Source organism: Entelurus aequoreus, linkage group LG05, assembly GCF_033978785.1.
Source record: "Entelurus aequoreus isolate RoL-2023_Sb linkage group LG05, RoL_Eaeq_v1.1, whole genome shotgun sequence".
NCBI lineage: Eukaryota > Metazoa > Chordata > Actinopteri > Syngnathiformes > Syngnathidae > Entelurus > Entelurus aequoreus.
This window is the reverse complement of record NC_084735.1, coordinates 20118101-20131944: the sequence shown is the minus strand read 5'-3', so window position 1 is coordinate 20131944 and position 13844 is coordinate 20118101. Positions and strand designations below refer to the sequence as shown.

The 13844-nt window shown below is 38.1% G+C and overlaps 2 protein-coding genes across 3 annotated transcripts in view; one reads left to right on the top strand and one right to left on the bottom strand.

The window, feature by feature from the left end:
• Positions 1-9064, bottom strand: part of LOC133650271 (cilia- and flagella-associated protein 69-like) — a 39014-nt gene extending 29950 nt beyond the window's left edge. The window contains exons 1-4 of the mRNA XM_062047333.1: positions 7838-9064; positions 7525-7584; positions 7382-7447; positions 3625-3734 (exon numbers count right to left, since the gene is read on the bottom strand). Coding sequence (XP_061903317.1) covers positions 3625-3734; positions 7382-7447; positions 7525-7584; positions 7838-7927 — 326 coding nt within the window. The 5' untranslated portion in view covers positions 7928-9064. The remainder of the gene's footprint in view (positions 1-3624; positions 3735-7381; positions 7448-7524; positions 7585-7837) is intronic.
• The window catches only part of LOC133650272 (lysine-specific histone demethylase 2), a 37037-nt gene continuing 31621 nt past the window's right edge, over positions 8429-13844 (top strand). The window contains exons 1-2 of one of the 2 annotated variants that reach the window (XM_062047334.1): positions 8429-8635; positions 8926-9068. In XM_062047334.1, coding sequence (XP_061903318.1) covers positions 8620-8635; positions 8926-9068 — 159 coding nt within the window. In that variant the 5' untranslated portion in view covers positions 8429-8619. The remainder of the gene's footprint in view (positions 8636-8925; positions 9069-13844) is intronic. The other variant, XM_062047336.1, reaches the window with a different exon arrangement.

Below are 13844 nucleotides of genomic sequence, written 5' to 3'. Positions count from 1 at the left end.
TGCCATTTTGTTTTGTAGTCTAGACTACCGGAAGTACGTCGTAATGATTTATGATGTCTACGTCACATTCGGTTTTGTTTTGTAGTTTTTTAGGGATCCGCGATCTTGTGTTGTCTTGTAGTCCATACTACCAGAAATACGTCATATTGATTTATGATTTCTAGGTCAGGTGGCGACTTGTCCAGGGTGTACCCCGCCTTCCGCCCGATTGTAGCTGAGATAGGCTCCAGCGCCCCCCGCGACTCCGAAGGGGATAAGCGGTAGAAAATGGATGGATGGAAGGTCAGGAACAGAAGTAGGTCTATGTCACATTTGGGCGCTATCTTTGTAGTTTCTAAGGGATCCGCCATGTTGTTTTGTTTTGTAGTCCATACTACCGGAAATCCGTCATAATGATTTAGGATTTTTCGGTCAGGACCGGAAGTAGGTCTATGTCACATTTGGGCGCTATCTTTGTAGGTTTTAAGGGATCCGCCATCTTGTTTTGTTTTGTAGTCCATACTACCGGAAAAACGTCATAATGATTTATGATTTCTTGGTCAGGATTGGAAGTAGGTCTATGCCATCTTTGAAGTTTTTAAGGGATCCGCAATGTTGTTTTGTTTTGTTTTGTAGTCCATACTACCGGAAATACATCATAATGATTTATGATTTCAAGGTCAGGACCGGAAGTAGGTCTATGTCACACTCGGGTGCCATCTTTGTAGGTTTTAAGGGATCCGCCATCTTGTGTTGGTTTGTAGTCCATAATACTGGAAATACGTCATAATGATTTAGGATTTCTAGGTCAGGTCCAGAAGTAGGTCTATGTCACACTCGGGCGCCATCTTTGTAGTTTTTAAGGGATCCACCATGTTATTTTGTTTTGTAGTCCATATTACCGGTAATACGTCTTAATGATTTATGATTTCTAGGTCAGGACCGGAAGTAGGTCTATGTCACATTCGGGCGCTTTTGTAGGTTTTAAGGGAGCTATGATCTATGATGTAGGTTTTGAAGGAATTTATGATCTCTACGTCACGTTTTGTTTTGTAGTTCTTAAGGGATCCGCTATCTTGTCTTATATTTTAGTCCATATTACCGGAAATACATCACAAGAACTTATGATTTGTAAGACTGGATTGGAACTAGGTTTGCGTTACGCCCGTCATCTTTGTAGTTTTTTAGGGATCCGCCATTTTGTTTTGTAGTCCCATCTACCGGAAATACGTCGTAATGATTTATGATTCTTAGGTCAGAACCGGAAGTATTGGTGCGTTCCATTTGTACTGGGAAGTTGGAATTTCCGAGTTCCCAGTTGGAATTTCAACTGGAACGCTTAGCCACCCTTTACTCTGTTTACTGCTTTGCACACTCTTGGCATTCTCTCGATGAGCTTAAAGCACACCTGTAAAGTGAAGACCATTTCAGGTGACTACCTCTTGAAGCCTATCTAGAGAATGCCAAGAGTGTGCTATTTTGAAGAAACTACAATATAAAACATGTTTTCAGTTATTTCACCTTTTCTTGTTAAGTACATAACTACACATGTGTTCATTTATAGTTTTGATGCCTTCAGTGACACTCTACAATGTAAATAGTCATGAAAATTAAAAAAAAAAACATTGAAATGAGGTGTGTCAAAACTTTTGGTCTGTACTGTATATACCACAAGATATAAATGTAGTTTACACTACAGTAACGTTACCATATTAATTATTGTACAACAATACATCGTATATGGCTGATTTAGTGCGACAAAAACTAATCAGAAGTGCTAATAACAAATATTATAGAAACAGATATCATTGTTCACACCCAGAGCTGCCATCTTTAAAACAAACTCGAGAATGCTCCGACTTTCCGAGTCAGAAATCCGAACTCAAAGTTGAAATTCCCGACTCGTAACTAAAAAATTCCGACTTCCCAGCACAAATGGAACGCACCACAATGATGATTTAATGATCTACGAATCCACGTCACAGCCGGTCGCCAATTTTGTAGTTTCAATGTCATAATGATTTATGATTCTTAATTCACTCTTTTTAAATGTATCATTTAATTTGATTTAAGTCGGGGGTCAGCAACCCGCGGCTCTCGAGCCGCATGTGGCTCTTTAGTGCCACCCTAGTGTCACCCTGGAGCATTTAAAAAAAAGGATTGAAAATGGATGGGGGGAAAAACTATTTTTTTGTTTTAGTATGTTTTTTGTTTGAGGAAAAACATGACACAAACCTTCCCAATTGTTAGAAAGCCCACTGTTTAATATGTTTGAGTGTATGCTTCACTGATGACAGTATTTGGTGAACATCGTTTTGTCCTACTAATTTCGGCGGTTCTTGAACTCACCATGGTGTGGACTGTGACGCAACAGTTTTTTTACATGTAAAATCTTCCACTCCTTCTTTGTCTCATTTTGTCCACCAAATGTTTTATACTGTGCGCTTTGTTGATGTTATTGATTTGTGTGGAGAGCTAATCAGGCATATTTGGTCAGTGCATGACTGCAAGCTAATCAATGCTAACATGCTATTTAGGCTAGCTGTATGTACATATTGCATCATTATGCCTCATTTGTAGGTATATTTGAGCTCATTTAATATCCTTTACTTTTACCCTCTTTGTATATCATTTAGTTTTGCATGTCTCATGACACATTATCTGTATGTAATATTGGCTGCATTTCAGATAGTTGTGTGCATGTTGTTCCAGACAAACATTACCTAGCTTGCCAAAAATTTTAATAAATCTATTAGAAGACAGCCCGACGTTTCCTTTAACTTGGACACACACATCTATATCTTTGGCCATTAAAAGCCAGTCATTTCCAGGAGTTATCTCACCTTTTGAGTAGCCTCTGATTTACTAATGGTTTGGAACGACACAGGAAGTCCTTCATACCGACAGCCATCAGACTGTATAATGCATATGTTCCTTTTTGACTGTACTTGAATGTATAATAGACTGCATTTATAGTATTCACATGTGAATAATGCTGTATAATAGACTGTATTTATATTATTCACATGTGAATAATGCTGTATAATAGACTATATTTATATTATTCACATGTGAATAATGCTGTATAATAGACTGTATTTATATTATTCACATGTAAATAATGCTGTATAATAGACTGTATTTATATTATTCACATGTAAAAAAATACCTAAGTGTTTATTGTTTATTGTGAGCAAACTGTGGTGCTGAATTTCCCCCAGGGATCAATAAAGTACTTTCTATTCTATTCTATTCTATTCTATTCTATTCTAATGTTGTAAAAATGTGTAGAATAAATATTACATTTCAACATTTCTGTCAACGAAGATTTGCTTTAGCCTGTGACACTCAGTCATTTTGATAGTAGGCTATTATAGCTAATATAGACACTTACGTCATGTGTTGCCTTCATTATAAGACTTGTATACGGCTTTTCATTTTTTGCGGCTCCAGACAGATTTGTTTTTTATATCTTTGGTCCTCTTTAAACGTTTTGGGTTGCCGACCCCTGATTTAAGTTAAATAGTATAGCTCCGCCCCTTGATATCCCGATGACCGCTCCCTCAAACCTCCACTATCGCCCCTTATTATCTGGTGATATATAGTACTAATGCAGTATTAGTTTCACAAGTCGAGGTTTCCGACCTGCAAATCTGAAGCGCCTCGCACAAAATCCTGGAATATTCAGGTCGGTCCTTGGCCTTCTCTGCACAGGCGTGCAGGATTCTGGTGATGCTGGCCAGCTCCCTCAGCAGCTTGACACGGTTAAGGGGCGAGGACATGCACGGTGGGGGAAAACGCTGACAGATGTGTCGGTAAACGAGCGTCTCGGGACTCTTTTTGTGTTCAGGCTGCGTGAGAGCAAATCTATTTCCGTCGGTGCACCTTGGGAGCAGTCATGAGCAAAAAACCTGACAATCTGCAGGCGCTTCTCACACCTAAGAGCAAGGGTGTCCAAAAGTTTTCCAGCAAGGGCTGCATGCAGAAAAATTAATATATGCTCGGGGCCACTTTGATACGTTTTGTACGTTAAAGATGCCAAAAGCAATCTCAGCTAACTGAACAAAACACCTTCATTTTGTGTTTATAGGCAAAAAAATTAATTTGTGTTACAGCTAATAATATAATGCGTTAACACGCGGGCCTGGGATCCGAGGGGACGCAAAATTATTCCTAGCCCTTTTCTGCTCTGTCACTGATAATGATAAGATTTCCCTCAACATTGCCAGTGCCCCCTGTGATGTCTAGCATTGTTTTGTAAATAAAGACATAGCACCAAAGTCTGGGGCCCCATGCACAAGACTCCTAAAGGGCCCCCCATCCCACCCGAAACCCAATGTTGCCGCCCCATAAACACACAGTATGTAAGTTTATGTGCACTAAAAACTAATTATTGCATTGATTTGTTTGAAAGCAGTTTTTTTAAAACACATTTTATAAGTTCTTGTTTTTTTTAAAGATGGCGTTAACATATCTAGATCAGGTCTAAAAAATTTGGCCGGGCGCCGAAAGCCGACTGCATGTAAAGTAACATATACATATACACTCGCAGACACACACACACACACACACACACACACACACACACACACATATATATATATATATATATATATATATATATATATATATATATATATATATATATATATATATTTATTTTTATTTTTTTATTTTTTTTACACATATATACAAACATATACACTTATATACATGTGTGTGTATATATATTGATATCATTGGATATCAAGAGTATGTAAAAGTTCGACTCCTACCATCTTTATTTCCGTGACGACCTCCTTCAAGTTTTGTAATCAATCAGAAATATCAAGCAGCTAAAATGCGCCGAACATTGATAAGTGTGGAGGGAGTGTTTTGCTTTTTTTCCCATCATGCACTATAATGGATGTAATTTTTGAATTGTTTATGGTGTTTGGACGTTTTTTTTTATCATCTCCACAAAGTTCAGTGAGCAGGTTGTGTTACTTGTGACCATGTGTGTTGACTTTTTGTATTGGTTGAATGTTTTTTTTCCCCTCATGACTAGGAAAGGTTGTTTGGTTTGGATCTTATCAGTGAATGCTGTGCTACTTGCATTCCAATGGACAATTCATGGTCATTGACTCGATTTATTGACAGTGTTCACAAGATGGTGGCAAATTACTAACAATCAGACCATGAGGTATATTTAAAATTGATTTGAAAACACTCCACAGGGACATTCCTTTTCGAACTCATGACGACTCACAGGCCAAATCAAAGATGCACTTGGCTCGCCGGCCGTGGTTTGGACACCCCTGGTCTAGATAAACCACCTTAAATAATTAGGGTTTGTTTAAAAAAATAAAAAATCTTTTTTTCCCCACAATAAATTGCCAATAAATACAATATAAAGTGGTAAAATTATACATTTAAATATTCATATTACCTGTCATTAATAATCTAGGTATGATTATCAATCTGTTAAGGTTTCCTTTACTTCTGAGTGTGAAGTAGAAATATACATATGATCAGTGAAAAATATGAATCATAATAATCCATCTCTATTATTAGCATGATTGTATTATTATTAGTCTATCTCCAGGGGTTAGGTCTCCCCATGTCTTTAAAAACAAGTGACACCTCTGTTTCTAACTTTAATCAGTCTTTGAACGCACCAGTTATGAGATACAAAACTGAAACTTGTACACAACTTTCTCCTATACTGCCACAAATAGATGTATTACGTTTTACCTCTCTTCTGTCACCTCATTCGTGTTCCAAAATGTTGGTGCTGTGTGTGAATGCTGAAAGGTGAACTTTGACGACGTTATGACGTCTGCGTTAAGTGAAGTCTTCAATGCTAAGTTAGCCGCTATCCAGGTGGCGCGAACTTTCACCGCTATAATAATTTTATGTTAACATTTTTTTATAACTTACAAACATACAACTTGAAAAAAGCCAAGGGGCCCCTCTGTGCTTGGGACCTCGCTACAATATCTCCACAAGTAATGGTTCGGTCCCTGGTTGTAGCTGTGTGTCAGGAATGTTTGATCATTTATACTTTAATTATGTTAAATTTGTTATTTTGCACTAAAAATATACAGTGGAACCTTGATTCACAAACATGATTGGTTCTTGAACAGGGTTCAGTTTGTGTGATGAAGCAAATTTCTCCATAAGAAACAATGTAAATATGAAAAATGGGTTTCAGCCTCGACAAAAGTCCATATTTTAGTAAAAGTTTGTACACTTTGAACTTAATATATAGTGCTATACAGTACTTTATATCAAACTAACATAACAAGGAGGTGAATGATTAACTACATCATTAACAACAAGCTAAAACAGCAACAGCAAGCTGAACTGCAGCAACATGTGCACGAGCAAACACAAAAGTATTTTTGGTGCCCTCACAAATGATCAGAAATCACACACATCTTTAGATGTAATAACCATATTGGTACAATAATAAACGTTAAAAAAGTAAAATCCACTTACAGTAGATTAACATTGAGAAGAAGAAGAAGCAGCTCACAAGAGGAGAGGAACTCAGTGGCCTAGTGGTTAGAGATCGGTAGGTTGTGAGTTCAAACCCCGGCCGAGTCATACCAAAGACTATAAAAATGGGACCTATTGCTTGGCACTCAGCTTTAAGGGTTGGAATTGGGGGTTAAATCACCAAAAATGATTCCCGGGCGCAACCACCGCTGCTGCTCACTGCTCCTCTCACTTCCCAGGGGGTGATCAAGGGTGATGGGTCGAATGCAGGGAATAATTTCGCCACACCTAGTGTCTGTGTGACAATCATTGGTACCTTAACTTTAACTTTAAGAAGCACACAGAGAGACAGGGGCATATTCGCAAATAGAGGGATTCGTAAATTGAGGTTCTATTGTAAATTATTGAACAATTTACTTCCCACACATTCATTTTAGTACACAACAAATTAAATTCAAGCATGATTACAAAAGCATAAAAATGTTTCGAACAAATAAAGTGTTACATTTTTTTTGCTTTGGTCCCCCTTTGGTTTTTTTTTTCAATTTGTCGCACTTTTATTATTTCATTATTTTTATCGTGCAATTTTACTTTTTATTCGAACTCTTTCACCGTATTTCTTTTGCACTATCTTGTTTAGCTTATGCATCATTTATGTTCTTTTTTTATCTTTTCTCTATATGCTTTTTAACCTGTAAAGAACTTTGGTCCAATTTTACAGTTGTTGTAAACGTGCTATATAAATAAAGTTGCCTAGCCTGCTTATTATTAATGAGTTCATTTTATTTTTACATTTTGCTAGCGGGCTGACACAAATTGATTAAAAAAAAGACCCATGTGCATCATTTTGGACACCCCTGTCTGAGCGAAACGACTGTGGGAGAGACAGAAAACAGGGGAGTCGACGCTTGAGAAAGGATACAAAGCCATGGTGTCTTCTCCTGAGAACCTTCTTCAGCACAAAAATGTGCCTCTCCTGCATGTGTGCCTTAAAAAAGTCAAATAAAGCATGACTACCTTTAAAAAGTTGACAAAACATGGTTAAAAAAACCCATTATGACTTACTGTCAGAGGGTCTTCAAGGAGGTGGATAACCTTGTTGAGGTCCAGAGTTTTAAAACAGACCTAATGATGGATATATTTTCTGTATGATATTATGTCATTGCATACTTTTAATAACTTTTTTTACTGGGGAAAATAGAATATTTGCAACTTGCCTGTGCACTACATGAATAAAGTTTGATTGATTTAATCCAAATATTACATACTCGTGCAAACTACAACCACAATAAATAAGATAAGGCATTAAATATAAGTCAATAATTTCATCTGTAATGATTAAAAAATAAATGTCAATATAAGGGGAAAATAAGGTTACCTGCTCAACATGGTCTGTAACCCTTGGCCTGACAACAGTTACGTCCACTTTCCTCCTGTGCGCAACTCCACATGGATCCATTGTTTTCATAAAGTGCAGCCTTAGACTCCAGCCATTGTTTATTTACGCAAATCCCCTAAATGCAAGTGCTGTGGGTGGTGGTATGTGTCAGTAAATGAATGGGTCATTCATCTAAAGACACCTTTTCAAAAATAAAAATAGCCTCGGTAAAAAGAAACTTTGAACGGTGAAGGTGAACATCTTCTCTCTTTGTCAAAATGCTGCCTCCAGTCTGATGGTGCGTTCCCGTTCCCTTGGAAATCGAAGCTTCCAGTTCCCCGCTGGGGTGGGGGAAAGTACCCGGACACGGCGACCCACCACGTAAAACGGCAAAATATACTTATTATTGACTGGTGTTGCGTAGCGTTGCCGTGTGTGGTCCACGACGTCACGCGCGTTTGCCGTTTTGCTCACAATGGACAATGACGTCAACGCCGTCTGGGTTGTCCGATTTCCAAGGTTCCGAAAAGGCGGCGTGGTGGTTTTGTTAATTTCCCGTTGCCATGGCGATCCGGTTCAGCTACGGCAAGCGAGGAGAGTCAAACAAAGCTCGTCCGGAAGGCTCCGCCCATTTCCTCCGAAAAACCGGTAGTGGTATTCTAACGACAACAACGCCTTTATTTCCCCCCACAACAATAAAAGGGCGACGAGTGGAAGAAGCTTAATAATAAACATTCAAGTCAGCACACTTTTTATTTACAGGCTTGAAAAGAAAGTCCAACATGCTGTCGGACGCAGGTCAGTAAGCATGAGTATGTGCCGATGCTGTTAGCAACATGCTAAGTAGTAGCATGCTGACATGACATGGCTGATTTAAAGAGATCATTCTTATGTCCGTTCGCTGCCTCTAAGCCGATAAAGTCACTTTTGTGTCGTCCACTCGCCTCCGTCTCTATCTTAGTCGTCAATGGCGAGGACTAAAAAAAAACTCCCGTTGGTTTTGTTTACAAATAGGCCCCGAGCGGAGCAGCGCCGCTTTGTTGTAACCATGATGTTGTTGACATGTCACCGTGGTTGCTTTGCATTAGACTACCCGGGCAGCGGCTCCGGCGGCCGGCGAGCCAAAAAGAGGGGCTCCGGGGAATCTTCCGGGGACAGCCTGGCGCCGCGGTCCTCCGGGAGGCAGAGCAACGTCCGAGTGAAGCGGGCCAACAACCCGCCACCTGGACAGGTACGCACGCACACGGGACACTTCATTAGGTACGCGTGAGACCCGGCAAAAGAGCCCATTAACAAATAAAAACACAACGTGACCCCCTCAGAATGAACCTTAATATGAACTCTAAAGCAGTGGTTCTTAACCTTGTTGGAGGTACCGAACCCCACCAGTTTCATATGCGCATTCACCGAACCCTTCTTTAGTGAAAATACAATGTTTTTGTTTTTTTTTTCAAATTCAAGACAAAGTTATATGTTTTTGGTAACACTTTAGTATTGGGAACATATTCTAAGTAACAAAGACTTAATTTAGAGTTTTTTGGACACCAGGGGAACATATTCTAAGTAACAAAGACTTAATTTAGAGTTATTTGGTTAGGGCCAGGGTTAGAGGGTTAGGGTTATAATGAGCCCATGCCGAATAAGGCATTAATAAGTACTTAATAATGACTATTTAAGAGCCAATATGTTACTAATTTGCATGTTAATAAGCAACTAACTAATGGTGAATATGTTCCCCATACTAAAGTGTTACCATGTTTTTATACTGGTGCACAAAATGAACCGTGCATGAATATCACCTTGTTCAAAGAACATTAACCAACACAGTGCATAAACTCACAACAAATTACACACCTGCAAATCAGTGTGACTTCTGCTGTTGCCGTATCTGTAATACGCCCGATAGGGAGAAGTTTTTATTTACACGATGAGTTGGGTGTGTCTTGACCTCCGCCGAACCCCTGAGCCCGACTCACCGAATCCCTGGGTTCAATCGAACCCAGGTTAAGAACCACTGCTCTAAAGCCTTAGTGGCCACATGCGTGGACAGCACCTTTTAGCTCTTATTTCCAAAATTGTGTACACTACTGAATTGGGGTCTTATGGCCACTTATGTGGACACTTATACTGCCATCTGGTGGTGTCAGAAGAGTATAACATACAATGGAATTTGGGAGAAAAAAGTGTAAAAAAATAAGAATTAGCATGTCACTAAACATGAAGTACACGTTTGTTACTTATGGACTAAGTACATCATATCAAAAGATGATTCTTAGTTTTTATTCTAATTAGGGTCCAATAAGCCCAAATAGCAAAGAGAAATAAAAAACATTATGTAAACAAACAGCTTGGGCCTTAAGAGGTTAAAGTGGGTTAATAGCCCTCTAATGCAGGCATAGACACCAATCTACATTAATGCCAGTGGGTGTTCGGTGTGTGTGTATTAGTGTTGTCCCGATACCAATATTTTGGTACCGGTTCCAAAAGTATTTCAGTGTTTTTCTAAAGAAAGCGGACCACAAAAAATGTCATTATTGGCTTTATTTTAACAAAATAATCTTACGATACATTAAGCATATGTTTCTTATTGCAAATTTGTCCTTAAATAACATAGTGAACATACAAGACAACTTGTCTTTTAGTAGTAAGTTAACAAACAAAGGCTCCTAATACAGCTGCTGACATATGCGGATAACATATTGTGTCATTTATCGTTCTATTTTTTGTCAACGTTATTAAGTGGTAGAAAATGAATTATTAATCTACTTGTTAATTTACTGTTAATATCTGGTTATTTTCTGTTTCAACATGTTCTACCTACACTTTTGTTAAAATGTAATAATCACTTATTCTTCTGTTATTTGGTACTTTACATTAGTTTTGGATGATACCACAAATTTGGGTATCAATCCGATACCAAGTAGTTACAGGATCATACATTGGTCATATTCAAAGTCCTCATTGGTCCAGGGACATATTTCCTGAGTTTATAAACATAATATATCCATCCATTTTCTACCGATTATTCCCTAAATTAAAAAAAAACAAAAGGAGATTTTGTGATGTTTAAAAATATCGATGTAATCTTAGTAGTATCAACTAGATACGCTTTTGTACGTGGTATCATTACAGTAGATGTTAGGTGTAGATCCACCAATGGTGTTTGTTTATATTGTAGCGTCCCGGAAGAGTTGGTGCTGCAGGGAATTCTGGGAATTTGTTCTGTAGTGTTTATGTTGTTTTTTCGATTCAAATATTCTTCCAAAATGTGTTTGTCGTTGCTGTTTAGTGTGGTTTCACCATATGGCACATGTTTATGACAGTGTTGGCATTGTTCATACTGCCACCCTTAGTGTGACATGTATGGCTGTTGAGTAAGAATGCCCTTCATTCGCTCGTGTGCAGTGTGTTCAAAGCTAAGATGACTGTATTATAAGGAAATTATATTGCGAGATGAGATCTTGGTTAGGCTTTGTTAATTAGAGACTAAATGATGTGGGACTTTGACAGTGACGTGCGGTGAGGTTCATGACTGGTGAGGCACTGACTTCATCGCGGTCAGATTTACAAACATATGAACACTAAAGAGTATCTTATTCACCATTTGATTGGCAGCAGTTAACGGGTTATGTTTAAAAGCTCATACCAGCATTCTTCCCTGCTTGGCACTCAGCATCAAGGGTTGGAATTGGGGGTTAAATCACCAAAAATGATACCCGTGCGTGGCGCCGCTGCTGCCCACTGCTCCACTCACCTCCCAGGGGGTTATAAGGGGATGGGTCAAATGCAGAGGACAAATTTCACCACACCTAGTGTGTGTGACAATCATTGGTACTTTAACTTAACTTTAACGTTACACATACAAACTGTAGCACACAAAAAAGCACATTTAATGAAAAAACTTTATTATGGTCTTACCTTTACTTATAAATGAAGTCCATGTGCCGCTCCTTTTGAACAAAAGCATCGATAACTTGTTTATAGAAGTCTTCCTTATCTTTCTTCAGTTTTAAAAGTCTCTCTGTCTCGATGGAGATCTTCCTTTAAGTATTACCTCCTGCTTTGATTGAAAGTCCAGTTTAGAAAACTATTTTATTTTAGATATGTAATCCTCCATGTTAATAGTCCAGGCAAGAGGAAAAAATAAACGATCGCTGCTAACTGTTGCGGCTTGTTGTCACTTCTTCTGCAGCCGGGTAGTCGCAGAAATAATCTCTGAGATCACTACCGCCCTCTACCACCAGGAGGCGGGATTACTGCGAGCCTCACCCAGTGCGTCTTTTGCAGCCGTTTTATGATTACTCAGCACAAGAAATACGTTACACACATACAGTTGTTGACAAAACACACTGTACATTATATACCTCAGCTAACTAAACTATGGAAATGTATAATATAATTCATATAGCAATACGGTCTCACTGCACAGCAAGCCAGCAGTTAGCCGAGTCATTGTGCAATCCATGGCGAGGCTCAACAGGCTGGTGACTCACCGCAAGTCTCTTCTCAGTATTTGAACGGCAAATGTGAAAATTCAGCGATTTTGAATAAAAATAATCTAAAACTGGTGAAGTTAAATGGAAAATAACGTTATAGTATAATCACAGGATACATATAACAATTACAATTACAATTTTTTTTTTTTTTTTTACATTTTTTTTCTTTCCATGATGGCACGTGAGGCCCTCACCTGCCTCCCCTGACTGCACGTCACTGGACTTTGATATTATGAAAAATGTTTCAAACTTGCCACAAAAAAAATAACAACAAGATTGCCATCAACCCCACATGGGTGCATGATAACTTCAAAATAAAGACAATTTCAGATTGTTTTCTTTGTTTAAAAATAAAACAAGCACATCCTGAAAATGTACAAATCAAAATGTTGGTTTGTTTTGTTTTTTACACTTATATGTTGCGGTTAATAGTATTCTATCTTTATTTGTCGTTATTTATACTTTCTGAATCATTTACGTGATAATGTTCATCAGTCAACTCATTGGTGTTAATTTTCAATCTATCAAGATAACAAAGCAATATTAAAATCTAATCACAGGATGTTATTTATGCGGTTTGCCCATTTTCCTCGACTGGTGCACTAACATCATGTGGTTTATTTTCTTTTACATATGTAGCGTCACCTACAAAGATACAAATAATTGCTATTGTGACATCTAGTGGACACATTTAGAACAGCGGTTTCTTTCATTCAAAAATTTCGGCTCATTTTTATACTTAGCAAACTCATCCCGTACGTTTGACACCCCTCCTCCAATGTCTTACATTATTGCAGTGGTTTTCAATTATCTTCTCTCACGCCCCCCCAGGGACATAATTTTTTTTCACGCCCCCAATACTTAAAATTATTATATATACATTTGTATTTATATGTTTTTTCATGCCCGCGGCTCTTTAGTGTCGCCCTAGTGGCTCTCTGGAGCATTTTTTAAAAAAGATTGAAAATGGAAAAAGATGGTGGGGGAATTATTTTTTTGTTTCAGTATGTTTTTTGTTTGAGGACAAACATGACACAAAACCTTCCCAGTTGTTAGAAAGCTCACTGTTTAATATGTTTGTGTGTATGCTTCACTGATGAGAGTATTTGGTGAGCATCGTTTTGTCCTACTAATTTCAGCTGTTCTTGAACTCACCTTAGTTTGGACTGTGACGCAACAGCTTGTTTACATGTAAAATCTTCCACTCCTTCTTTGTCTCATTTTGTCCACCAAATGTTTTATACTGTGCGTGAATGCACAAAAGTGTGCTTTGTTGATGTTATTGATTTGTGTGGAGTGCTAATCAGACATATTTGGTCAATGCATGACTGCAAGCTAATCAATGCTAACATGCTATTTCGGCTAGCTGTATGTACATATTGCATACACATATACCTCATTTGTAGGTATAATTGAGCTCATTTAATATCCTTTACTTTTATCCTCTTTGTATATAATTTAGTTTTGCATGTCTCATGACACATTATCTGTATGTAATATTGGCTGCATTT